The sequence below is a fragment of the Muscardinus avellanarius genome (genome assembly GCF_963383645.1).
Source record: "Muscardinus avellanarius genome assembly, chromosome: 18".
In the NCBI taxonomy this organism is placed as follows: domain Eukaryota; kingdom Metazoa; phylum Chordata; class Mammalia; order Rodentia; family Gliridae; genus Muscardinus; species Muscardinus avellanarius.
The window spans coordinates 15,045,906-15,073,859 of NC_137804.1; the positions used below are offsets into that span (position 1 = coordinate 15,045,906).

The 27,954-nt window shown below is 48.1% G+C and overlaps 1 protein-coding gene across 3 annotated transcripts in view; it reads right to left on the reverse strand.

Moving 5' to 3' along the window:
• Positions 1-27,954, reverse strand: part of RARB (retinoic acid receptor beta) — a gene marked incomplete at both ends in the record, with an annotated part of 427,229 nt that overhangs the window by 22,845 nt on the left and 376,430 nt on the right. For all 3 annotated transcript variants that reach the window (XM_080715166.1, XM_080715168.1, XM_080715167.1), the window contains one exon: positions 1,281-1,441. In XM_080715166.1, coding sequence (XP_080571292.1) covers positions 1,281-1,441 — 161 coding nt within the window. The remainder of the gene's footprint in view (positions 1-1,280; positions 1,442-27,954) is intronic.

A 27,954-nucleotide genomic window follows, 5' to 3' on the forward strand; every position in this document is an offset into this window, starting at 1 on the left:
GAAGCCACCACCTCAGGAGGCCAGAATGACATTCCAGTGATATCCATCCATTCACTTCTCAGATTCCTGCCTACCTACAACGTGCTGCAAGCCAGGTCTCAGCGGGTATGATATACGCAAAACCCACTCTGTAAAGCTGAGCCCATGACATCTCCAACATCTCCTAACCCGCCAGCGTCTCCTCCTACCGCGCACCTCGCCTCTCACCTGCCCCTTGCTTGGTTTCTAGCTGCAGTGAAAGCCATTCCTTGCTGCATGACAGGGAACACAGGGGCCACCTAGACATGGCACCCGCTCCTGCACTCTTCCAGGGCTTGGGGTTTTTAAACCTGGCCCTTCCTGAAGCCAGAAGTTGGCCCAGGAGATAGCCCTGGATGGTTGGATTTTATAGCTGCATTGGTGTTTATATTTTAATCAATCAATCAATCAATTAATTTTGTGGCATTGGGGATTGAATCCAGAGGCATTCTACCGCCTAGCTACATTACAGCCCTTTATATTTGGTGGTACTGGGGTTCCTGGAAGCCCTTCTACCTCCGGGCTACACTCCCAGACCTATTTTTTATTTTTGGAAACGGGGTCTCTTAAGCCAGTGTGGCTGGCTTCGAATCTGCGCGATCCTCCTGTCTCCGCCTCCCAAGTGCGGGGATTACAAGCGTGCGCCACCACGCCCAGCTAATATATATATTTTTTAAACAGGGTTTCACTAAGCTGTTGAAAGTCTCCCTTAGTCGCTGAGGCTGGCCTCAAACCCATGATCCTCCTGTCTCAGCTTCCCAAGGACTGGGATTACAGGTGTGCATCGCCATGCCTGGACTACATTGGTGTCTTTAAAAAACTGGTCCCCATACCTGCTCTACGTCCCCTCTGGGCTTTGCACAGTTACGTCGTGACCCATTTACCCTTCCCCGAGAGCAGCTGCAGATAGCTCCTGTTGTCAAGGGCAAGCATACAGCCGGCATATACTAAGTGCTCAGTGAAGGCTTCGTGAGCCAATGTGTGCATATCTGACTGTGCTAAGAAAACCCCCGTGTGCACAGTGACTGTCCCAGGCAGCCACGGGTGTGTGTGTGTGTGTTTATGTGTGTGTGTGTGGCTTCTGCGTGGCTCCACCTGGCTGACGCACAACTCCTGGGCCAGGTCAGGGTGGATGTCCCTGCCCGGCGTACATAGGTCAGGATGTGTGTGTGTGAGTGTGTGCATGTGTGAGTGTGTGCACAGTGTGTGTGTGTGCGCATGTGGGTGCACACGTGTGTGAGGCCCGGCACCGGGCGTCTTACCGTGGTGTACTTCCCCAGCTGGCAGAGCGAGGGGAAGGTTTCCTGGTGAGCTTTGCGGATCTTCTCTGTGAGGTCATCCAGCTCAGCCGTCATCTCGTAGCTCTCGGGACATTCCTGCTTCGAAGGCTCCTTCTTTTTCTTGTTCCTGTCATTCCTGACAGCTGGAAGGGACAGAGAAGACAAATCAGAGATCACTCATCGGACCTGAGCTGCCCAGGCCAGGAGCTTCCCTCTCCCCGCACGGCCTTGGAATTGTGTGACCCTTGGCACAGAGACAGAGGGCCGGGGGAAGCTGGTCCCTCAGCCCGAGAGCTGGGCTGGCCTTCCCGGGGCTCTGGGAGAAGCCTGGGTGCACCCATGAGGCTGAGTCTTACTCGCTCGTGTGAGAGAACTCACTGGGCAGTATTTTCAAGAGTGAAAGGTTTTCCAAGACCGTTGTCCCCAGTTTCCAAGGGGGTCCCCGGACAGACAGTGCTGGAGAGCCCTCTGTACCCAGGCCAGGTCCCGGCGCCCTCATTGTTAGTATTTCTGAGTAGTTTGGTTTCTTTGCTGTTCAATTTTCTGAATGATCTGACCAGTACTTTGGAAGAGATTTATCTTAAGAGTGAAAGGATTATGATTTCTGCTCCACCAACTACATTTTTTGTATTAAACTTAGTCTTTTATATTTACATATACACGAACACATACATATGCAAATACATTTACACGTACACATCAATCTCTAGTATCAAATATATATACTTGTATATATATTTGTTTATATATGTATATATATTGTTTACTGTTACATATGTTTATATGTATATATAGTTTATATATCTAAACAAATATATATATATATACACATATCTATATCTATATATACACATACACACAAATACATTTGTTTCGTACTAGAGATTGAACTCAGGGGCATTCTACTTCTGAGCTACACCCCCAACCCTTTCTTTTTTTTTGTTTTTTTTTTTTTTTTGTTTTGAAACATGGTCTTGCTAGATTGCTGATGGTTTTGCAAGTTTCTGAGGCTGGCCTCAAACCTGTGATCCCTCTGTCTCAGCCTCCCAAGTCCCCTACACAGCTGAGACTCAGGCCCGGGCAGGTGGAAAGCCAGGCTTCGTCCCGGCTCTGGCCTCTCAGGTGTCTACAAATCAGAGTGTAACTCAAAGCTCCAGCCCCTGGCCAGTGGCTACTGGGGAAGGAAATGAAACCCAGGGAGGTGGTCAGGTGAGATCCGACCTTGCCCCTGCAGACCCAGAGAGCACCAGGCTTGAAGCTGCCTGGCTGCACCTGCCACCCTGGGGACCTGGGCATCCTTCTGCAACTCGGGCCCCGGGGGCCTGATGTGATCCGCCCAATGAGAATTTGATCTGGGCAGGTACAAGGGCATACCAAGGCGGTCCCTTGGGTCATCACTGGGAGATTCCCCCAGGGCCCTGTGTAGGAAGAACTGAGGATGCAGTAAGATAAAGGCAGATAGAAGGAAGGAGAGATGAAAGAGGGGTTGGGAAGAATGGCAACACGGAGAGGTGAGGGATGGGAAGACCTGGGCCCACGGGAGGAGGGAGGCCAGGAGAGGGCTGTTTCTTTGGCACCTCAAGCATTGTGCTGGGAGCCTCGTCCATGGAATCCCACTTGATCCCTTTATCAGGCAGCAATTTTAAACCCGCTTTACAGATGGAGAAGGAAGGTGCCTGGCTGACATGTTCTTTGCTCACTCACACTCAAGGAAGCGGACGCACTTGAAGACACCTCTCTTGGCACCCTGCTTCCCCCAGGACCCTGGAATGACCCTGTCCTAGTCGCTGGGGGTGGTGTGGATACTCAGCCTCGGCAGTATGTCTTTTTAGCATAGATCAGCTCACTACTGCCTCAGGGACCTGAGGTGTCTATCGGTGTGGAAGAAAGGGACAAAGCAGAAAATAGCGTGGGACACTGGACTTCTGAGGGTGGGGTGAGCGAGCGCCAGGGCCCGCTGCCTAGCAGACCCTGCCTCTTCTTATTTAAGAAGAAGTCAGATCCAAGCAAGGAAGGGCTTTCCCAAACAGAGGCCCAGAATAAGTTTGACAGTTCCTCGAAGAGTTACACCCAGAGGTATCCTCCTCTGGCCAGTAGTCCCCTCTTCTAGTTTTATACCCAGGAGGACTGAGAAGCAATGGCCACGCTGGACTGGTCATAGAGCACTATTCCTAACAGCCAAGAAGTGCCAACAACCCGATTGTCCATCCATGATAAATGGAGAGCGGGGGGCAGCTCAGCAGCGGGAACACTTGCCTCGCTTGCAGGAGGCCCTGGGCTTCGTCCCCAGCACGTAAAAAATGAGGTTCAACATCACCAGCGGTGAGAGAAATGCGAATCAAAACTACGTTGAGATCCATCCAACTCCAATTAGAATGGCAATCACCAAGAGCACAAACGGTAATAAATGATGGTGAGGGTTGGGGAAGTAGGAACTCTCCCACACTGTGGGTGGGTTGTAGATCAGTGTGGTTATTATAGGCGTCAGTATGGGGATTCCTCAAAAGCTAGGAATGAAACCACCAAAAGACCCAGCCATACAACTCCTCGGCATCTTTTCAAAGGAATCGAAATCAGCGCCCTAGAGCGATCCCTGCGCACCCACAGTGATCCCTGCATACCCAGGTGGACAGCGGCACAAAGCACATTGGCCAAATTACAGAACCAGCCTAGCCGCCTGTCAACGGATGAACAGGTGAGGAAAATGGTCTATACCCACAACGGAATTTTACTCAACCCCAAGGAAGAACAACATTGTGCCATTTGCAAGAAAACGGATGGCACGAGACGACATTATGTTAAGTGAGATCTGCCAGTCTCAGAACATCAAGAGGCCTATGTTTTTACTCACGCACGGGAACTGGAACGAAAATAGCAAGCAAAAGAGACTTCGGGCAAATGAAGAAAAAACCCAGTAGAATAGTAGTAGAAAGGGACTGGGGAGGGAAAAGACAAAATGGCGGAAGGGAATGCTTCCAATAAAGGCTCTCCCTACCAACCTCACTGACACGCGCGGGGAGGGGGATGAGGAGAGGGACGCACCACGTCATGTGTGCATGGATGTGGTATCATAAAAGAGCCCTTGCTGAACTGATAAGCCCAGTGCAGCCGATCTAGACCACACCGCATTCGTCATCGCAAGACATGAAGTACTGATGCACGTGAGAGCATTCATTCCATCCGTGGGAATTTATTGACCACCTACTAGGCGCCGTCTCGTCATAACACAGCATAGTGCCTGCTGCCAGGAGCTCACTGATGGGGGAGGCAGACAATCGCCGTCCACAGTCACAGTCATAATGACTACGGAGAGCACTGGCACCGCTATTATTATTGTATTATTATCTGATTCATATCCTGGAGGATTATTTGTTGCAACACTGGGAGCGTTAATTACTGCCCTGGTGGGTGCTATTGAGCGTGTCTGGGAGCCTTCTTTTTATAGTAAGTCATTCTGTCCTCATAGCAATCTAAGCAATCTGAAACGGCGGGCATCATCCATATGCCCGGCATGCAGATGGGTAAACAGAGGCAAAGAAAGGTAAGAAACCTTCCCAAGGGCGTGCATTCTGCAAGCCCTGTCAATGGGTTCTCAACCCAGTAATCTGAGCTCCAGGGCCCCGGCTCTTTTATTGAATTTTTTATTTTTATTTTTTGTGGTACTAGGATGGAACCCAGGGGCTTTCTACCTCTGGGCTACACTCCCAGACCTATTTTATATTTTATTTGGAAACAGGCTCTCACTAAGTTGTTGAGAGCCTCACTAAGTAGCCGAGACTGGCTTTGATCCTGTGTGATCCTCCTGTCTCGGCCTCCCAAGAGCTGGGATTACAAGCGTGCGCCCTCACGCCTGGCTTAGGGCCCCGCTCTTAACCACTGTGCTTGGCTGGGTGTCACACACCTGGGTTATGGGGTGCCATGACAGGTGTCACTGTGTGTGGTGGGAGGAGGGGTCCCCATCTAGAGGGACAGTGAGGCTTGGGATGAGGAGGGCAGGTTGAAAGAGGCTTCTCTGGAAGCCCAGGGTGTGCAGCTGTGCTGTTGGACAGCCGCCTCCTCTTTTTCTCCAACTGCACCTGGATGGCACGGGCACCATCATGCCCATGATGGGCCTGGGCCATGGACCAGGGGCTTTACAGAAAAGCCCACTCCAGAGACGGAGCGGGAAGCTGGGCGAAGGACTCACACTGTTGCATCAGCACCGCACCTGTACCCTCCCCTTCTAGCCTGAGCATCTGGAAGGCAAGAACCCTGTTTGATTTGCCTCTACATTGTCCCCAGTGCTTGACAGAACACCTGACCCACAAGCGGGGCTCAGAAACTGTTTTGCAAGTGACAGGAAGGACGCCTGGCTGGATGTGGAGTCCCATCACCACCGGAGTCTATGTGTGGCAAGATGGGGCTTACCTGAGCCTCTTGCTTCCAGGAATTAAAGGCCTTGCTCCCACCTCGGGGCCCGCTGAGGAATCACTAACCGCTCTCCACCCTGCGGCAGTGGCCCAGAGGTTGATGAAGTGGCGGCCGGGGGGTCCAAAGGGTCATGGATGTGATTTATACACCTGATAGGACCTGGCCCGATGTTTGCAAAGCGCTTCTTAGACTAAAGGTGCTCCATAAAATATCAAGTATTCTCCTTGTGAGGGGCTAAGTGCTACAAATCAGATTTGGTGGCATAAAAGTAACATATTTATGATCCACTATCATATTGCAAATGAAATGAATGTAATAAAAGTGTCACTTATACAAATACCTCTGATGTACGGATCTCGACCTATGAATATAAAAACAGACACCCAAGCGCTTTTATTTGAATGTCTAATCATGGAAATAAATGAAGTCATGTAGATTTTAATGTGTTCGCTTGTGCATGTATCTGGAATATTGATTTCCATGCACGCCATAAAAATTTAATGCCGGAAACATGCAAAAGATGTGGCTCTTCACTCGGAGTAAGGAGGAGATGAAGATCATGCTTCGCTAACAATCCCTTCCCATCCCAAAAAATAAAAAATGGAAAATGCAATCAATGGTATTTCTTGTCCGTATTTTTAAATCCAGTTTAGCAGACGAAACACAATGATCTATTTATTTTTACTCGAAAATTAAAGTCTGAAGTGTGTGCATCTCAAACTCCCCTGCTCCGTGCTAACTCCAAGAATAATGGGGCACAGTTGGTGATTAAAGCTATTGGCTGTCTTGAGTGGGGGAGGGCCTGGAAGTCACATACTGGTGTACTCAGGAGGAAAACCACAGAAATATACTTTAATCTGAGTTTAAAAAGCATTTTATGAACTAATTATGCAAATGAACTACCAAGGATCCGAAGGCAGGAGGGTCTAGCACTAATTGTTAGAGACATACATTTCCCATAATTTAAGGATTTGGGGACTGATGCTCAAGTGTTTTGCACGGCAGGTCCCAACTCAAAGGTGGGTAGAGCTGGAGTGAATCAATTCTCCTTCCACATAAGAATCTCCTTTAGGCCAGGTGTGGTGGCGCACGCCTAAAATCCCAGTATTTTCGGTTCAAGTCCCGAGTACAGGGTCCCAAGTACAGGTTCAAGGCCAGCCTCAGCAATATAGTGAGACTCTTAGCAACCTAGGGAGAGACACCTTGTTTTATTTTATTTTATTTTTTATTTTTATTTTTATTTTTTGGTGGTACTGGGAATGGAACCTCCAGGCTACACTCCCAGACCTATTTTATATTTTATTTGGAAACAGGGTTTCTTAAACCAGGTGAGACTGGCTTCGAACCTGCATGATCCTCCTGTCTCCGCCTCCCAAGCGCTGGGATTACAAGCGTGCGCCACCACGCCCAGCACGAGACACCTTGTTTTAAAAACAAAACAAAAACAAATAAATAAATAAATAAGGTGGGTGTCACCACACGCTTGTAATCCCAGCATTTGAGAAGCTGAGACAGAAGGATCCAGGTTCTTGGAAGAGTGAAGCCCATTGCAACTCAGTGAAACCCTATTTCAAAATAAAGAACGAAAAATAGGTCTCGGGTATAGCTCAGAGGTATAATGCCCCTGGGTTCTATCTCCAGTACTGCAAATACATAAATAAATAATAAAAACAAAAAAATAAGCTGGGCATGGTGATGCATGCTTGTAATCCCAGGATTTGTAATCCCAGTATTTGGGTTCAAGTCCCAAGTATAGGGTTCCAAGTACAGGTTGAGACAGGAGGATTGGGGTTCGAGGACAGCCTCAGCTACATAGTGAGGCCCTCTGTAATTTAGTGAGAACTTGTTTCAAAACAAAGAATTAAAAATAGGGCTGGAAGTGTAGGTTAGAGGTAGAATGCCTCTGGATTCCATCCCAGGACCACAAAATAATTAATTAATTAATTAATTAATTAATTAATTAATTAAAAGGGCTGGAGGTGTAGCTCAGAGGTAGAACACCCCGGGCTCAATCCCTCATATCATAAAAAATATCTCCTTGAAGGTAGAAATTGTCTTTTTTATAATACAGCACCTGCTATGTATATGCTACTGGACAAATTGGATAAACCCAGGTAGAAAGGACAGCGTGAACGATGCTGGACCCCTGTATCCTTGTCACTAAAGAGACAGGTGCCTTTTGTAGCAGTCTGAAGACAGAGAATCCAGGAGCATCTGCTGAGCAAATAAAGTCCTTTCATTTCTGGCTTTTGGGGTTTGTGAACCAGGGGTCAGAAAAACACCTGCAGAAGATAGTTCCCAGCCTGCACTGTGGTGAGGTATGTATCCCGACTTTCCCAGCTGGTTCCCTGGGCAACCGAGACGTTGAAAAGGAGTGAACCAGCAGGCGGGAGCATACTTAGAATTTTTATAGACTAGTCTGTTCACGTCTTGGGGGAAGCCGTCTGGACAGAGTATTTGGAGAGTTTAACAAGGATCGCCTAGCCTAGCTCGGCTTCATGAAGTTATTAAAACCAGTTACAGAAAATCCCTGAAACATCAGAATGTGCAGGTGCCAAACACGGCCTTCCAGTTCAAGCGGTGCGTTATGTGAGTGAAACTTCCCAAGCCGGTGGCTTTTAGATATGGGGATGCTACCTCACTCGTTTCCTCCTCTGTCTGGGCTGGCGAGGCCGGGCATCCTGTGGCCACCTTCCTTTTAGATGAGCTCCCTGTAGTGGCCGTCCTTGCAAGACAGGGACTTTGGAGTGGAGGTCCTTTTTATTTTATTTTATTTATTTATTTATTTGGTGGTACTGGGGTTCCTGGAAGCCCTTCTGCCTCCGGGCTACACTCCCAGACCTATTTGATATTTTTTTATTTGGAAACAGGGTCTCCTAAGCCAGCGTGGCTGGCTTCTAACCACCTGTCTCCGCCTCCCAAGCATGGGGATTACAAGCGTGCGCCACCAAGCCCGGCGGTCCTTTTTATTTTGAAACAGGGTTTTGCTAGGTTACTCAGAGTCTCGCTAAATTTCTGAGGCTGCGTTTGAACTTGCAATCCTCCTGTCTCATGCTCCCAAGTACTGGGAATACAGGCATACACCACCACGCCTGGCTAGGAGCTCGCTGGCTTCCTTCCTTCCTTCCTTCCTTTCCTCCTCCTCCTCCTCCTCCTCCTCCTCCTCCTCCTCCCCCCTTCATCCTCCTCCTCCTCCTCCTCCTCCTCCTTCTCCTTCTTCTTTTTTGCAGTACTAGGGATTGAACTCAGGGGCCTTCTACTTCTGAGCTATACCCCTAGTCCTATTTTTAATTCTTTATTTTGAAACAGGGTCTCACTAAGTTGCAGAGGGCCTCACTAAGTAGTTAAGGCTGACCGGGAACCCGTGATTCTCTGGTCTCAGCCTCCCAAGTCCTGGGATTACAAGCATGCTCCACCACACCTGGCTAGGCACTCTCTTTTAAGGGATAAGCTTTTTTCTTTAAACATATAAATTATAGGCAATGTCTTCAGTTCAACTCGAGAGATGATCCTAGCATGATGTGAAATAGCAGTTGCAGCTTTTAAGCAATGCGTGGCTGAGAAACTGCACACACGTCTAAGCTGCTGTCCTTCAGAAGGAACGGCGCTAAGTACATTTTCTGGTTAAAACTACCGATGGCTTGGCCAAAGTCCAGCCAGCAGGCTGCGGATGTGTCCTGGCTCCGTGCTGGTGACAGAGTTACCCAATGTCCGTGAGAGCTAAGATGCAGACCTTCACTGATGGCAGAAAAATGAATAGTCAAAAATTAGAATTCACCAGGCATGATGGTGCACGCCTGTAATCCCACTCCTTGGGAGGCTGAGATAGGAGGATCGCAGGTTTAAGGACAGCCTCTGCAGTGTAGTGAGATTCTGAATAGCCTAGTGAGACTCTGTTTTGGAACAAAACATAAAAAGGGTCTGATGGTGTAGCTTGGAGGTAGAATGCCCCTGAATTCAATACCTAGTGCCCTCCTCCACCCACATAAAAGTAGAAACAGAGTTTGGGATTCACTTTCACAGTCCATTTTCACAGATGGGAGCTTCCTTGCTGTGCTAAAGCAGAAGTTCCCTTCTTCTGTAGGCTAGCTTGCCCTCCTGTATGGGAAACATTGTTTAGTGGGTCTTTTTTTTTTTTTTTTGGAAAAAGAAAAGGCAGGCAGTTTCACATTCAGGAATCAATAGCCTTAAAATAGGAGCATATTTATCTTGGAAAAATGAGCGAGAATACATACACATCCCTTTATATTTCCTTTATGGGGTAGGCGTAGACGGCCTTTCCTAAACAGTGTCTGTTTGAAACATACCAAGTGCTGAGTGTGGGTATGTAGCTATCACTCTGAACCTTCTTATCATGTGTAATTAAAATTTACCAATAATAATCATAAATAAAGCAAAAGCAGTGTCTGATGGGGGCTGGAGGGCACAGAGACATTTCCTGGTAGCCGACAGTTCCATATAAATGTCTATCTTGTTCTATGTCATAAATATTCTTTAGAGCAAGTTAGGGGCTTTCAAATACTAGAGAGTATCTATCATGATGAATTCTAATGGCCATATTTTTCATTTCTGACTGTCCACTAGCCCCAATTAATTATCAGTAAATGAACCGGAGTGTTTTTTGACAGTCTCATCGTACTTTTCTTCTTAACAAAAAATTTTTTAAAGTAGAAATGAGGTTTTTTTTCTCAGCTGGGAAAAATTCTGAGAAGCACAAGTTCTAAGAGACCATGAGGAAGAGAGCCCAGATGTTGGCCAAGACTAACCTAGGTCAACCTGGAGCCAGGGCTATCCCTGAACCCAGGAAAGGGTTTAGATAGGGCCCACAGATGTCCTACACAAACTGCAGCTGACCACAGACTCATAAGAGAGCCCAGAGGTGTAACCCATCTGATGCACAGTCTTGTCAGCAATGACAAGTGCTTACTGTTTCAAGCCACTGAGCTTGGGATGATTTGTTATACAGCTATAGCTAACTGATACACTCTATGTCAAGAGTGATCTCATGCAACACTAGCACACACCCGAATGCCTTTGGCCTCATAGAATGTTTGAATCAATGGTTGCCTTTGTTCAGCAGTTAAGGCTAAAAAAGAAAACAACAAATTGTTAGAGCAAAATCCGTTAGAACACACGGAAATGATAAAACTTTCCTGTATGGTTCTTAAAAAAATAGAAGGCACAATAGACAGGTGGGAAGGGCACCAGTGTAAAATCCCAAAGGCTTGAATGTTAGTTCATCATTTACTAACTGCGAAAACTCCTCATGAGAGTTTCTTTTGGTGAGTGTGGTAGGCGTTACCCACTCAGTATCCTCAGCGCACAGTCCAGTGTCTTTCCCATAAAGGACTTTCAACTATGTTTCTTAAACTAATGGAGCTTTGGAGGGGTGGGGGACTTTCTAGATGAGAAGAGCAAGGTGTGTAAAGGTTCAGGGTCAGAAACAACATGGTGGCAGAATGGAAGTTAGCTCTGGGATGGCCCTACAGGATGGGGTCTCACTGGGAGGAGGCAAAAAGGGGGGAGGGGAGAAGATTCTACATGTGAGGGAAATGCAGGAAAGATGGCATCATGTTGGAAAGCGAAGGGGCGGCCAGTGTGAATGAGGAAAAAGGAGAAGCTAGAGACTGCCGGGCAGAGAAGACGGGACTGACATAACAGTGAGGAAGAGGAGGAGAAAGAATGAAGGAGGCTCCGCTACGGAAGGTCTGTGACCGGGAACAGACTGAACACGATGAAGAATAAGGTTCTAGGTTTCAACCGTGGTGTGGGGCGGCTCAGGGTCCCACAACCGAGAACAAACACACAAACGAACAAACAAACAAACTGTGGTATCAGTAGGGGGCAGGGAATCCATTTTGGGGCAGGGAACTGATGGTTTTGAGGACAGTGCTGGTGGCGGTTCCTGAGACTGTTACAGAGGGGCACTGTGACCTGGCCAGAGGCCCACAGTGAGGTTAGGTTATTTAGGAGTCAATCTTTAGAGATGGTTGAAGTTGTGGGAGGAGATTAATACCCTGAGAGAGAGAAAAGGGGAAAAGAGAGTCTGTAACTGGTCTTTGGGAGCTGCCAGGAACCAGGCAGGCGAGGGAACGTATACAGGGAGCAGGCGAGTACTTGCAGGAATCAGAAAGAGAATGGACCACACAAGCCAGTGGAGCAAGGCATTAAATGTGGCTGCAGTGGCCTGGCCAAGTTGTGTCCACTCACAGAGAAGGAAGGAGAGTGAAGTCCACAGGTTTGGGCAGTGGAGAGAGAGAGGAGAGGAGAGGAGAGGAGAGGAGAGGAGAGGAGAGGGAGAGAGAGAAAAGAAGAAGAAGAAGAAGAAGAAGAAGAAGAAGGAGGAGGAGGAGGAGGAGGAGGAGGAGGAGGAGGAGGAGGAGGAGGAGAAAGAAGAAGAAGAAGAGGAAAGGAGGAGGGGGAGGAGGAAGAAGAAGAAGAGGAGGAGGAGGAGAGGAGAGAGAGAGGAGAGAGAGGGAGAGAGAAAGGGAGAGAGAGAGGAGAGAGGGAGAGGGAGGGGGAGAGAGGGAGAGAGAGGGGGAGAGAGAGAGGGAGAGAGGGAGAGAGAGAGAATAGAGAGAAGAGAGAGAAGAGAGAAGAGAGAAGAGAGAAGAGAGAAGAGAGGAGGAGAGGGGGAGAGAGAGAGGGAGAGAGAGAGGAGAGAGGAGAGAGAGAGGGAGAGGGGGAGAGAGAAGGGGAGAGAGAGGGAGAGAGGGAGAGAGAGAGGGGGAGAGAGAGAGGGAGAGAGAGAGAGAGAGAGAGAGAGAGAGAGAGAGAGAGAGAAGAGGGAAGAGGGGAGGAGAGGGGGTGAGAGGAGAGAGAGAGGTGGAGAGGGGAGAGAGAGAGGTGGAGAGGGGAGAGAGAGGGGGAGAGAGAGAGGGAGAGAGGGGGAGAGGGAGGGAGGGAGGGAGGGAGGGAGGGAGAGAGAGAGAGAGAGAGAGAGAGAGAGAGAGAGAGAGAGAGAGAGAGAGAGAGAGAGAGAGAATATGAACATTTATTGCAGAGCATGAAGGATGGATGCTGGACTCGGGGGTGAAGAAGGTTAAGAGGAGGCTGGAGAAAATTCTTTGAAAATCAACTTAGGTAATAAACTGGAGCCCACACGCTGGAAAACAGGTTCTGCTGGAATCAGACCCGTAAAAGAGGTCAGTAAAAGCACCCGTGTTTATAAGCATAAAGAGGCTGTATGAATCTCCCGGACAGCCTGAGACTGCTGATCGGAGACTCGCTGCAGGGCTCATATGGAGCTTCTGGGTCTGGGAAGACGCATTCTCTGCGGATGTCCACGGCAAGGGAAGGCTTTGGCTGGCCAGTGGTGGGAAGATGGGACAGGAGCTTCCCAGGGCAGACAGAGAGCAAACTGCAGATCTGGTGAGAAGCACCCAGGCAGCCTGACCACGTTACAAGCGCCAGCAATAAATTTCTATGGCGCCGTAAGAAAAGACACACATTCGCAACAGCTCAGCAAAGCCAGTTTCACTTTTTGCCAAAAGGGATCCCGCCACCTGTAAGTCAGGCGCTGGGCAGTGCGTTTCCAGCCCAAAGTTCCTGTGCTGTGCTCCTATTGGTGGGAACACGGCCTCACAGTCCTTACGCCATTGGCTGAACGGTGGGGGGAGGGACTGGCGCTCCTAATTCCCAGGAAGTGGTATCTTTGCATAAACGCAGGGCCACACCAGGTTACACAATGACAGTTTCACAAAAAGGAGCCCGAGCCAAGCTATTCCCTTGAGGGAAAAGCTCTAACTATGTTCTCTCACGAGGAACAGAGTCGGGCTCACGGTTCAGGCTGGAGGCTGGGTCCCAGCTCCTGTGTGACCTGTGACCTTGGCCAAGGAGACTTTGGTGTAGTTCACTGGGGACGCTGTGTGTCGTAATATTATTACAAGGCTCAGTCTGTTCACATTGAGGAAATGGTCAGGGCTGGAGAGATCACTGAGCTGGTTGCCAGACGTTCCAGGTGAAGAAAGAGGGTGTCTGAATTAGGGAGGGATTAAGGGGAAAGGCCAGAGGAAGGGAAGCCCGGCAGGGTGGTGTGACAAGCTGCCTCCAGCCAGCAGGTGGCCAGGAGCAGAGGGAGGAGCTGATGCAGGGAATTCCAGGCGCCCGCACCTCCAGGTGGACTTGCGCAGTGTGCGCCCTGGACAACTGGCTTTCTGGGTCTCACACCCCCAAGCGACCGGCTGTGGGCAGAGCCCCTGGCAGTTCCACTTACGACTGGAATGGGAGCCAGCGGAAGCAGGGGCAGATCTCTTGGTCTCTCTGCATTTTGTTTCTTCTAGCTGTTGACTTCCAGGAATTGACTTCATATTAAAGACTCAACATCTGAAATGTCTGAACTGCTACTGCGTGATGGATGCTCCTATGGGCTTGGGGACCCCGCAAGAAAATGAATGCAAAGCCCCATATAGGCAAAGTGCAGGGGACAGAAACTCGCCCATAGGGGTTCCGATGAGAAAATATTGACTATTCCTACCATCTGATGGCCCTCTCCTCCTCTTCTCCTCCTCCTCTTCTTCCTCCTCCTTCTTCATTTTTGTTCTGTTTTTCATTCGGGTTAGGGGTCTAACTCAGGGGCATTCTACCTCCGAAATACACCCCAGCCCTTTTATTTTTGATTTTGAAACAAGGTCTCTCTCACTAAGTTGCTGAGGCTGGCCTCGAACCTGCAATCCTCCTTCCTCAGTCTCCCAAGTACTGGGATTCATTCCATCCCATTGTGACAGCTGAGACCTGAAACGTCCCTCCACCCCAGGATAGGTTCTCCCGATGGCTAGTTTGGAGTATGACCCAGATTTTTCTGCCTCAGCCCTAAGTACGGTTTGGCAAGACAAGCACCCACCTCTTCAGGGGTAGAGGCTCTCCCCTCTCCGCTGTGCTAAGCATGTATATTATCTCACTAATCCTGCAGCAGCTCTGGGAGGGAGACTCCTCCTTTCTAGGTGCCCATAAGGAAATGTGGCTAAGGACCGTAAAGGCCACACCGCCCCCGCAGCCTGGGATTGGAACACATCCCCGTCGAATCCCAGGCTACCCATGCAGCCAGCACTCATGAAATGGCTCTTACAGCTGCTTCCTTTTTAAAAGATCCATGTTCACAACAAGGATGTCAGGAGGGCTGGGACACAGGAACGCTTTTCCTTGCCCGCGGTGGCCCTGAATGCCATCCGGGGGTCACTCCCAGGCCACATGTGTTACTAAAAGAAAATGTTTTAAAAAATGAAACAGCAGAAATAAGCCCTTCCCCCTCAAGTCAGTTTCGGCTCATGATGGGTCGAACAGAGTTAGAGCTAACTCAGCCCCGCCTGGAGCTTGGGGGTCCTCCATGAAAACAGACCGCACCGATCGCCCCTTCGTTAAGGCGTACTGAGACCTACCGAGGGCATAAAAATCCTCTGACTGCCCTACTGAACTCGATGCTCAGGTGTTTATTTCTCCGGGGAGTCATTTGGGAGAAAAAAAAAGAAGAAGAAGAAGCCATCGTGACCCTTCCCTAAATAGCAGACAGCACAAACTTGGGTGTCTGACATGATCAGGGAATCCAGTTTTGCTATTCCCAGGAATGGGGAACCACACAAGAAGTCCAAGAAATAACACGCAAAATGTTCTTGCCAGAGCTTTGCAATTTGCCCCCTTTGCCCTTCCTTGGCCCTTACTTAACAACTACACCCACATCTACATGTAGAACTTGCTTCTTCCAACTTTTTAATCCAAAAGACATCTCTAAAGTAGAGAGAAGCCTTCGGGACTCCACAGTAGTTAGCCCAGCAAGCCTGAAATCCTGTCCTTGGGCGGCTGAGACAGGAGGATCACAGGTTTGAAGTCAGCTTCAGCAACTTAGTGAGACCCTGTTTCCAAATAAAAAAACAAAATAGGGCTGGGGTGTAGCTCAGAGGTAGACCATCTCTGGGTTCAATCCCCAGTACCTAAGAAAAAAAAATAAAAAGAAAACCAGTAATAAAGAGCCCCAAAGATCCTAATGTCCTGTGGCCACCTATTTCCTACTAGTCTGTACCATGGGGGTTGGAAATAGAAAATCACCAACAGACAGCATTTAGGTCTAACGGCATCCAGGAAAAATGAGAAAATGTACAAAGAATGCATGTGTCCCAGGCCAGCAGGTATGGTGGTATGAGCCTGTGATCCCAATACTTGGCAGCTGAGATAGGAGGATGGCAGGTTCAAGGACGGCCTCAGCAACTTAGGAAGACCCTCAATACCTTAAGGAGACCCTGATTCAAAGTAAGCAAGAAGGGCTGGTTTGTAGCTAGGAAGTAGAATCTCCAGGCTGTGGTCATGCGTTTTAAACACACGCTGTCTTTGGGCAGCACTGACTGCGTACTGGGGGCCCTGCTGTCAGCACTTGGGATGCTGCAGTGGAAAAAAACAGCCTTCTCGGCCTCTGGAAGTTCGTTTTCTTCTAGAGGAAAGAGGACTATAAACAAATGCATATCCAATATGATGTCTGACAACGGTAAGAAGAAAAATGGCCTGGGAGAAAGAGAGGTTGACGGTGGCGCTGCGTTAGGGAGGAGTGTGGGCAGGAAAAGTGTCTCTGATGAGGACACGACCGAGAGGGAGCTGGGGACAGCTGGCCCTCCGCTGCTGCGAGCCCCACGTTTGCATATTCAACCAACCACGGATGGAGAAGGAGTCTAAAAAATTGCATCTGTGCCGACCTTATACAGACTGTTTTTTTGCTGTTATTGCTTAATTGGTACAGCCTGATAACTACTGACACAGCATTTGCATTGTATTATGTATTATAAGTAATCCAGAGACTATTTAAAGTATACGGGATGGTGTGCAGAGACCACACACAAACACTACACCCTTTTATCTAAGGGGCTCGAGCACCCTTGGATCTGGGTATCTGCAGGGGGGATGGAGCCAGTTTCTGAAGGATGCTGGTGGATGCCTATATTGTAGATAACAAGGAGCAGAAAGTGCTGCTTCTATTGGGGACACAGTTTTCTGAAAATTAAATGTCTAAGAATAGCTACTTGTCCATCTGGTCACTCATTCACTCAATAATTTTACTCGCACGTTTATAGGGAACCCATGCCAGGTCCTGCCTGGCACTGCGGTGGCGGGAGGAGGTGCTCACGGAGAAGGGGGTAGCTGGGGTTCCCCACGGAGTCTAATCTAGACTGGACTGAGGACTTTTTCTACAAAATGTGAGCCTCATAAAAATATCTCAGGCTAGCGGGGCATGGCGGCACATGTCTGGGATCTCAGTACTTGGGAGGCTGAGACAGGAGGATTGTAGGTTTGAGGCCAACTTCAGCAACTTAGGGGGACCCCCAATAACTTAACAAGGCCCTGTTTCAAAATAAAAATTAAAAAGGACTGTAGTATAGTTCAGAAGTAGGATGTCCCTGGATTTAGTCCCCGGTTACCACCAAAAATATAAACAAAAGCCAAAGAACACCCTGTGGGCTGGACTTTGACCCATGACTGCAGTTTGCCAACCTATATATGTTAACAATGTCCTTGATTGTGAAGAAGTTATTTGTGTAATAAATCCAAAGAGTAAAAAGAAAAGTATATGTGTGTGTGTGTGTGTGTGTGTGTGTGTGTGTGTGTGTGTTACTGGGGATTGAACCGAAGGGTATTTTACCTCTGAGTTACACCCCCAGCCATTTTATATTTTTTATTTTGAAACAGGGTCTCATTAAGTTAAAGAGGATCTCACTAAGTTGCTAAGGCTCGCTGCGAACTTGTGATCCTCCTGCCTCAGACTCCTAAATACTGGGATATTTGTCACACGGCTAGGAAAAGCAAATTGGAAAAGAAGAAAAAGAATGCTCACCATTATCCCTGTGTTTATTTTTTTTTGGTCTCATTTCAGATATTGAGTTATACAGCAGATGTCAATGACTGTTTTCTGTACAACATTAAGACCCCATCCTTGCCCCTAGACACCTTCTTCTGGGAACCCCTTCATCACGCAGACCCCTGGTCCAGGGTGGACACAGCCGCTCTGTACCTCACTGCACACAGATTAACCCATCAGCACAGCTCAGGACATAGACGGAGAGCAGGGTGGCAGACACTTGAAACTGGGGAAGGGGAGAGCAGGGTGGCCGGAGAACATCTTCTCAGGGGAAGCAGCATCCGAGCTGAGCAGCAGTTAGTGAGGGGAAGAATATTCCAGGCTGCGGAAAAAGCATGAACGGAGCGGTGACATCAAGACAGTCAGGGGCAGCCACAGGTCCACACGCCTGTCATCCCAGTGCCTGGGAGTACGAGACAGGAGGGTGGCAGCTTCAAGGCCAGCCTCAGCAAGTTAGCAAGGCCCTCCACAACTTAGCAAGACCCCGATTCAAAATAAAAAATGAGCTGGGCGTGGTGGCGCACGCTTGTAATCCCCGCGCTTGGGAGGCGAGACAGGAGGATCGCACAGGTTTGAAGCCAGCCGCGCTGGCTTATGAGACCTTGTTTCCAAATAAAATATAAAATAGGTCTGAGAGTGTACCCTGGAGGTAGAAGGGTTTCCAAGGAACCCCAGTACCACCAAAATAAATAAATAAATAAATAAATAAATAAATAAATAAATAAATAAAGGGCCAAAGGTGTAGCTCAGATGGAGACTGTTCCTGGATGCAACCCCCAGTACAAAAGAGAAAAAGAAGGATCCGGGGCCTGAGGCTGCCATCTTCAACAGGTCCGTGTGTGTGTGTGTGTGTGTGTGTGTGTGTGTGTGTGTGTGTGTGTTACAGTTCTCATTAGTCTGGGACACAAAGCTCAACCTCCAAGCCCGCCAGGCTGTGGTGAGGTCCCAGTGACAAATCCTACAAACACATTCAAGGAACGCGGACCCAATACCTTGGAGGGCAGGTGTTGGTGAGGTCGAGGGGGCATCCACAGAAAGGATGTGATAGCTTATTTGTTGCCCCAAATTGTTGGGGAGCAATCTCAGAAGAGAGGGGGTCAGAGGTATCGTTGTTCTTCCAGAATTCTTCCTTCAAAAGCGGTCAAAGATTCTCCCAAGGCTCTGTAGCCCCTCCTGCTCTCTGGAAGGTAAGCGAGCTCCCCTCACAAAGAGCTAAGTCTGACTGGCACCGAGACGCAGGGCAAGATGCAGAGCCCAGGTACGCCCTGCACGGGTGTTATTGGCTACCCTGTTCATCACTGTGCAAGTGACATTGGACGCCAGAGGCTAAGGCCCGCCTCCCACACAGGCCCCCAACCAATGAGAGCTCAGAGAGAGTCCAGCCAGCTGGAAACTCCAAACAGCAAGCCATACAGTGCTGGCTTATTTACTTGTCTTCCCTAGAGAGAGGGGATGTGAAAGATGGCAGGAAATAAATCATCTCCCCAGAACTAGTACTTGAAATATTTAAGCACTTTTACTTTAAATGCATTTAATAATATTCACCAAGTGAATTAAGAGTTTGCGCATCTTCCTTTGTGGGCTGGCTGTTTTTGTACTTTTGGGGGTACTAAGGTTGAACCCAGAGGTGTTCTACCTTCAAGTTATATCCTAAGCCCTATTTAATTTTTTTAAGCTTGAAAGAGATATTTTTGCAAAGATTACTCAGGCTGCTGTCCAATCTGTGATACCTTGTCTCTGCCTCCCAGGGACTGGGATTACAGGTATACGCCGCCATGCCTGGCCCATTTTTTTTTATTTTAAAGCTTCAAAACCAAGAATCACACCTTAAAGTATATGTTATTAATATTTATACTCCCGACTGGTGGTTCCTTCATTCATTCTTTTGCGGTACTGGGTATTGAGCCCAGAGGCATTCTACCTCTGAGCTAAACATCTAGTCATATTTTGTTTTTATTTTGAAACAGGGTCTCACAGGGTTGATATGAGTTTCACTACTTGCAGAGTCTGTCCGCAAACCTATGATCCTCCTGTGTCAACCTCCCAAGGGGTGGGATAACAAGCTTGTGCTACCGCGCCAGGTTCCAGTGGGGGTATTTATTATTATTTATTTATTTATTTATTTATTTATTTATTTATTTATTTATTTTGTGGTACTGGGGTTCCTGGAAGCCCTTCTACCTCCGGGATACACTCCCAGGCCTATTTTATACTTCTTTTTTATTTGGAAACAGGGTCTCTTAAGCCAGCGTGGATGGCTTCGAACATGTGCGATCCTCCTGTCTCCGCCTCCCAAGCGCATGCGGGGATTACAAGCCTGCACCACCATGCCCGGCTTCCAGTGGGGTATTTATATTTCAAGCTGTCTACATGTGCCTAGAGACCTCCACTCATTCAAGGTCCAGCTTCAACAGTCAACTCAAAGCCAATCTGATTTCTTTCCCGGCTCCCTCTCCCACCCAGTTTATCTTGAAGAAAATCCTAGACACTGAGTGGTCTTGTCCAGACACCTTTGAACATTGTTTCCTTCATCAGTTTGGTCTGACCCTGGCTTATTTAGGGTGTTTTGTAGATGTTAGTAAGAGGAGAGATCAAGAATGAGAAGTTAACTTCCACAAGCTGGCATAAGGCTGGGCGTGGTGGTGCATGCTTTTAATCCCGGCATTTGGGAGGCTGAGACAGAATTGTGGTTTGCGGACAGTTTCGGTTATTACTTAGTGAGGCCATTTGTAACTCAATGGGACCCTGTTTCAAAAATAAAGAATAAAAAAATAGGGCTGGGTTCCATCCTTAGTCCTGGAAAAAAACAAAAACAAAAACAAACAAACAAACAAAAAAAACCGACCCAGAACAGGGTAAGTCAACTGAAAGCCGCGGCAGGGCAGGAGCCTGCCTGACCTCCCTCAGTGGACTCCTGACAGCGCTTGCTACCTGGAAGCAGGCAGAGCCACACAGAGCAGCCGGCTGGTCAAAAGCTGGAGAGAATGCTGGCCTCTAAAACAACATTTTTTCTCATTAATATCACCAGACTCTCTTTCCCCCGCCCAGTCTGTCCCTCTATTTACCCCATAATCTTTTGCCCGAATCCAGGAAATTGCGCCATGGTCAGTCAGCACCAGGAAGTGCCGTTTTTAATCACACGGGCTATTTTTTGTTACCCTGTACCTTCTGCCGCCGAAGGACCCGTGGCCAACTATGATTACTGGCTTTGCCGTCTCACCCTGGGGCTCTTGTTCATACCTGCATTTATTTAAAAACAGGGAAAGGTCAGTGGGCCAAGAGAATGTCTTAGGATGACTCTCGACTTTGGAAAGACAGCCAAGAACTATGAAATGTGGTTATTAAGATGTGCCTTGAGCTAAGTATCTTCAAAAGAAAGAATGTGCAGGTGGGCGTGGACTGGGATTCCCCTCTGCTCTTAGAACTACGGCTAGGTCTCGGGTTTATGAAAAAGAGATTGAAAATGGGATTGAAGAAGCTAAGGAATCATCGGTGTGGAAAGCCCGCACCCTGGGGTCCCCGAAAAGCCTGTCTCCCAGCCTGTCTAGAGGACCCCTCTCTGGAGCACCCCTAGCCACTCGTTAGGACTGGTGAGATCATGCCCAAGCCCTCTGCTGTGAAGCACATACATTCAGAATCTCCAGACCAGACCTTTCTCCTAAGCATCATATGTGACTGTCCACCAATTTCCTAGACATTTGTCTGTAGCATGTCATGTTGATCCTCTCTAAATAGGACCCTTGGGCAGCTCTACCTGACATCTTTTTCTCGTGTGCTATCATCTCATTGACTGGTCCCCTAGTCCACTCAGGGTTCCAAGTCCCAAAGGGGAGAGGCAGCCCCAGCCGTCTCTCCTCCTCATCCCATGTCTCCTTCCAGGTCCTCTGCACCTACCCCCCATCTCCCAAGTCCACGCCTTCTCTGGATGATGCTTAGCAGATAATAGCTCATCTGCAGAAGATAGACAAATGCTATAATAAGACAATATAAAGTAAAAATGCTACTGTGACATCTAGAGTTGAGAGAGAGCGCTGGGCTTAAATCTTGACTCTGGGGCTTTAGAAGTTGTGTGATTGTGGGTCATTTACCTGGTGTTGGCTGCCCTCAGCATTAAAGAAGGCAGTGACCTCCCGAGGCGCTGGAAAGTTGTGGCACTTGATAGCTCTCCTGTTTCTAAAAGGCCCTCAAGTGGCCAAGAGATGCCTTCTCCTCCATCTGGGTTTCTCCACTCTCTGAGTGTCCCTAATGTGTTTCCTTGCACCTCAGCGCATGCAGCCCTGCCCTCCTGGTCAACGTGCTTTGGATAACGTCCAGTTCTAGGTAACTTCCCGCTTAAAATGTGGTACTCAGAGCCAGGTGTGGTGGCGCACGCTTGTCATCCCAGTATTTGGGAGGCTGAAACCTGAGGATTGTGTTTCACCGACAGCCTCAGCTACTTAGTGAGGTCCTTTGCAACTCAGTGAGACCCTGTTTCAAAATAAAAAGATTGAAAAAATAAGGATAGGGGTGTAGCTCGATGGTACAATGCCCCTGGCTTCCCTTTCCAGTACTTAAAAAAAAAAAAAAAAGTGGTACTCAGAAAATAAGGCAATCGTGTTTCAAGGTGTGCCCTGATCAGCTCCAAATACTGAGGGTTATGGTGGCCTTGCAGAACCTGACCAAACACTTGAAGCGAGAAGACACTGCTACACAGAGACCCAGACATGGTTCGGGTCAAGCCTTCGGGCATCAGATCTTCAGAGCTGCTCTTTCCTGCTATGGGTTTACTGCCCCGCCGATGTAGCTGAATCAGAATCAGGACTTGATATTCAAGTCTGTTAAATAGCATGTTATTTGCACCAGCATATCCTTTAATTTTGCTTAGACCTTGTGGAAATATTAGATTTTTAACAGTTCTTATATGCCCGGATCAGTTCTAAGACCAATTTTCCAGTGAGCCGCCTGCTTGACCCTCTGCCTTTAGCCCCCAGAGGCCCTCATGCCCAGCACCTTGGTATTCCCCTTCGTTCACCTATTGCTCCTGAACAGCCCTCAACACAAGCACCGCACAAAAGGAGAGTGCCCTTCAGTACTTCTCTGTGGGGCCACCAGGGGCTGACAACATCACATCTGTCAGACCATCAAACCAAGCCGTGCGCCACAACACAAGAATTCAGAATTACTGACTAAGACCTGGACCTGACTGGCGATGCTTCCAACCCACAACTATCCTTCTCAAAGAGAGTCAGTTCTCTTGAAAACACACACACACACACACACACGCACGCGCGCGCGCGCGCACGCACGCACACACACACACGCCTCCTCAAAGCACACACACTGTGCTTACTCTAAAATATCCCTAACATCAGCTGTAGCTACAGTGGATTCTGAAGAAATCCTTAGAACTAAAAATATGGTATTTCTCCAGGGAATGTATATCAAAATGAGAGAGAAAGCAGGAATTCTTAGAGAAACTCAATAAATAACTTGGCAGCCGGTCACTCTTCTCCAGGTGCGCCAAGACCGTGTATTAAAAGGATTCAAAGCTTGCTTGTTCCTCCCAAGAATTTTTTTTTGAGGGTGGGACGGGGTGAGGTGGGGTGGAATTTTCTGGCAAAGCTTTGTTTACATCACCATGGGAAAGAAACAACTTACAGAAGGCGAAGGCTTGGAGAGTCCATCACATTGAAGGGGGTGGTTTTTATGAAAGACCCCCCCCCCCCAAGTGCTGCTTCAACATCAAGGGGATCTGAATGCTGGTCTTCCTGTATTATTCATTACATAATTGCTGTGTTTTATTAGAAATATGATCTATTATAACCTTGAATGGAGTACATTAAATGACATTGAAAATTAGATTATTCTGATTATTAAAGAAGTGAGAAATGTGCTAAACATTTGTGCGACTGATAATCAATCAGGGTATCCATTTGAGCGTAATAAAAATCAATCCAGAGCCAGTGTGTTTGAATCTAATTTTTTAAGCATGACATTTTCCTCAGAGTTTCTTTCTAAAATGTCACCATCTCCTACAGCGGTGATGGATTCTGTCTCTAGGGAGAAGCACTCACTCCAATTACTTCATCCATCGCCCACAAACCATAGTCCATTTCAAAAAAAAGAAAGAAAAAAAAGAGAAAAAGAGTCAAATGAATCACAGTAATAACAATCTACCTTATGGGAGGGAGCACAGATGGACGTCATTTAGCTACACAGTCATCACTCTTCCTCTCCTGGGCTCAAACAGGTAAGACATGCTACTGAGGCCACACGTGGCGCTCTACTTTCTTCCAATGAGGGGTTTCATATTGGGATTTTATTGCATCTAAGCAAAAAGATGAAACTTTACTGGCTTATGTAAAATCATCATTCCCCTCCATCTTTTCAGAGAAAAAGTGAAGACTTTGTTTTAATTTACCTTTTCTTCCTTCCATTCACTTACTCCCTATCTTTTCCTTTCATCCATCCATCCATCCATCCATCTATCCATCCAACTAACCAACATCCATCCATCCATCCATCCATCCATCCATCCATCTATCCATCCAACTAACCAACATCCATCCATCCATCCAACCAACATCCAACCAACCAACCAACCAACCAACATCCATCCATCCATCCAGCATCCATCCTCCATCCAACCAACCAACATCCATCCATCCATCCATCCATCCATCCATCCAACCAACATCCATCCAACCAACCAACCAACCAACATCCATCCATCCAACCAGCATCCATCCATCCATCCATCCAGCATCCATCATCCATCCAACCAACCAACATCCATCCATCCAACCAACATCCATCCATCCATCCAACCAACATCCATCCAACCAACCAACCAACCAACCAACATCCATCCATCCAACCAGCATCCATCCATCTATCCATCCAGCATCCATCCATCCATCCATCCATCCAACCAACCAGTATCCATCCATCCATCCATCCATCCAACCAACATCCATCCATCCATCCATCCATCCATCCAACCAGCATCCATCCATCCATCCATCCATCCAACCAACCAACATCCATCCATCCAACCAGCATCCATCCATCCATCCATCCATCCATCCAACCAACCAACATCCATCCATCCATCCATCCATCATTATTTGTTGGTTTCAGGACTGGGGAATGAACCCAAGAGTATTGTACATCTGAGCTACACCTCCACCTCCAGCCCCATTTATTTACTTCCTTATTTTGAAACAGCGTCTCATTAAAGTTACTGAGGGCCTTGCTAAGTTACTGAAGCTGTCATCGAGCCTGCAATCCTCCTGTCTCCACTTCCCAAGTCCTGGTATTGCAGACTTGTACCACCACAACTGGCTCCATCCATAATTACTGAACTCTTGCTAGAGTCACCAAGACGCTGAGTGGCTTGGGAGGTCCTTGTTCTGTTTCCTTTTGAGTGTGTTCAAAAACACAGGAAGCAGGAAGATGACTTAAGTCACCCAAAGAAAGGGTGTTGAACTGAGTCTACAGTTCTTTTTTTTGAATTTTGGTATTAGGGAATGGAGCCAAGGGCATTCTACCTCTGAGCTATATCCCCATCCCTTTTCTTTTCTTTTCTTTTCTTTTTTTTTTTTGCAGTACTGGGATGGAACCCAGGGACATTCTACCTCTGAGCTACACCCTCAGCCCTATTTTTTAATCCTTTATTTTTTAAATAGGGCCTCACTGAGTTGCAGAGGGCCTCACTAAGTAGTTGAGGCTGTCCACGATTCACGATCCTCTGGTCTCAGCCTCCCGAATGCTGGGATTACAAGCGTGCGCCACCACGCCCGGCTCCCCCAATCCCTTTTCTACTTTTTTATTTTGAAACAGGCTTTCACTCGGTTGCTGAGAATCTCACCCCATAGCTGAGGCTGTCCGCGAACCCGCCTCAGCCTCCCAAGCATTAGGATTACAGGCCTGCACCACCATGCCTGGCTATATTCTTTACGGGATTCACTAGGTTGACACAAGTATGAATGGCTGCCCAGTAGGTGTGGCCCTGTAGATGGGCACCTGGGCCTCTTTGGTACTTTCCTAGCAGTGGGAGGTGAAGGGACATTTGCTGCTCCCCAGGACCTGCCATTAGCCTAGTGAGTTCCAGGGGTCAGGCTCCTCTGTTCCCCTGGCCTAGGGCTTTCTCGTTTGGACCTGGATTTCACTAGGGTCACACTGTTGGCTTCTCTCCCTCCTCGTCCTCTTATTCCCAGGAGGAAACTTCTACCGTGGTGAGTCTTGGGGAAGACATCTAGGGGTCTGGGTTCAAGTTCTTCAAGGCTGTCTCCATGTTTGTCTGCCTGCACAGGCCTGCCCTGAAGGAGGTATCTATCGCCTGGCCCCTGACCAGGCAGATACATCTATCTGATAGGAGGCGAAGTTTTAGGAACCCCGGCTGGGATGTACTTGTAAACCCCTTCCTTCAACGAGCAAATGGCTGCAGATATTAATTAGCAGTGGTGGGAAAGAACACTATGCTGCCATTATGACCATCTTTTCAAAGACTGTTGAAGGGCACGGCAACATATGCACAATGTTAAGTTTAACTAAAAAGTGAGGTCAGAAAAAAACTGAACGTAGCCAGGCAGTGGTGCACACCTGCGGTCCTAGTATTTAGGAGGCTGAGACAGGAGGATCACAGGTTCAAGGACAGCATCAGCAAGTAAGGAGACTCTCATTAACCTAGTGAGACCCAGGGGAGTACTGGGGATTGAACTCAGGGGCATTCTACCTCTAAGCTACACTCCCAGCCCTATTTTTAATTCTTTATTTTGAAATAGGGTCTCACCAATTAGCAGAGAGCCTCACTAAGTAACTGAGGCTGGCTGTAAACCTGTGATCCTTCTGTCTAAGCCTCCCAAGTACTGGGATTACAAGCATGTGCCATCATGCCCAGCTGACACCCTGTTTCAAAATAAAGATAAGATAGAGTAGGGTGTGTAGCTTAGAGGTAGAATGCCCCTGGGTTCAATCCCTAGCACCACATACACACAAACAAATGAAGAAGAAGAAGAAGAAGAAGAAGAAGAAGAAGAAGAAGAAGAAGAAGAAGAGGAGGAGGAGGAGGAGGAGGAAGAGGAGGAGGAGGAAGAGGAGGAGGTGGAGGAGGAGGAAGAAGAGGAGGCGGAGGAGGAGGTGGAGGAGGAAGAGGAGGAGGAGGAAGAAGAGGAAGAGAAAGAAGAAGAAGAAGAGGAGGAGGAAGAGGAAGAAGAGAAGGAGGAGGAGAAGGAAGAGGAGGAGGAGGAAAAAAATTTGAACCTGTGTGCACTGAAAAAAAAAAGCATAAAATAAATCTAGATTTTTAACAAGTCTTATTTCTAAAACATGGGGTTGTGATTTATATTTTCTTCTTTATAAATCCCAGTATTTTCTAAACTATATGCAGCAGCACCCTTATGTTGGTTCAATTATTGTTCAAGATAGCCTTTGGTATTTTTTCTTCATTCAAAAGAAAGTAGCTTTTCTCTGGTACTAATAAAGTTCTCAGTCTAGACATGCAGTGGACATGAGTGGCTTTGGTCTCTGCAACTACTTTGCAACTGGGGATTAACATAAGGGAGGGAGGGCGGGCTGGGATCCAGAGCCTTCTGCCGCACCTCATTCTGCTCCTGTCCAGAGACCAGCAAATCTCGCCTGGCCCACTTCAGTGGCCTGATCACGGGTCTCTCTGCTCAGTCCTGTGTAGTCGGCTGGATCCTGTTCAAGTCAAGCGCCACCGAACCTGTAGAACAAGCTACCACCTGCCGAAGGCCCCCCACACAGGGGCTCCTGCTGTGGCCTCCCGGTTCCTTCTCTAGCCTTCTGTCTGTTGGGTATGCCCCCTCTGCACACCATGGTGCCTTTTTGCTGGCCTCTGCTAGAGGCTGCCTTCACAGGAGGCCTGCCTCTGCTTCACTCATCTTCTTTATTGTCTTTCTCCCCCAGTAGAATGTAAGCAGCAGGAGAGCAGGAATATTAGGAATTCTCCATTTGCTACCTCCAGCACCCAGAACGCTACCTAGCACATAGCGGCCCTTCATAGATCTTTGCTGGCAATGTAGGTTCTGGAAGGGGAGGCCATGTGTGGGACAGGAAGAGTGGCTTCCTCTCCTTGGTCCATAGCTTGGAGTTGCCTGCCCGGGCACTGTGGGAGAGGAGCAGCTCAAAGGGCCCCATCCCAGCACCGTCCTGTGCCTGTATTCTCACTGGTCCAACCATCATCACCCAGCTTCTCCTGCAGCTCAGAAAGGGAGGACACAGTAGAAAAGCAGGCCACGGGGCCCAGCCCTGGAAGACACCCGAGCCACGGGGAGCACCTCCAAGGGACGGCACAAAGCAAAGATGTAGTAGGGCCCATCGCTGCATCTTCCTAAAGAGGAGTGCACAGAGGTAGGCCAACACGGTGTGTGGCAGGCACAGGACACAGTTTCCGTGTCTCTTTCATCG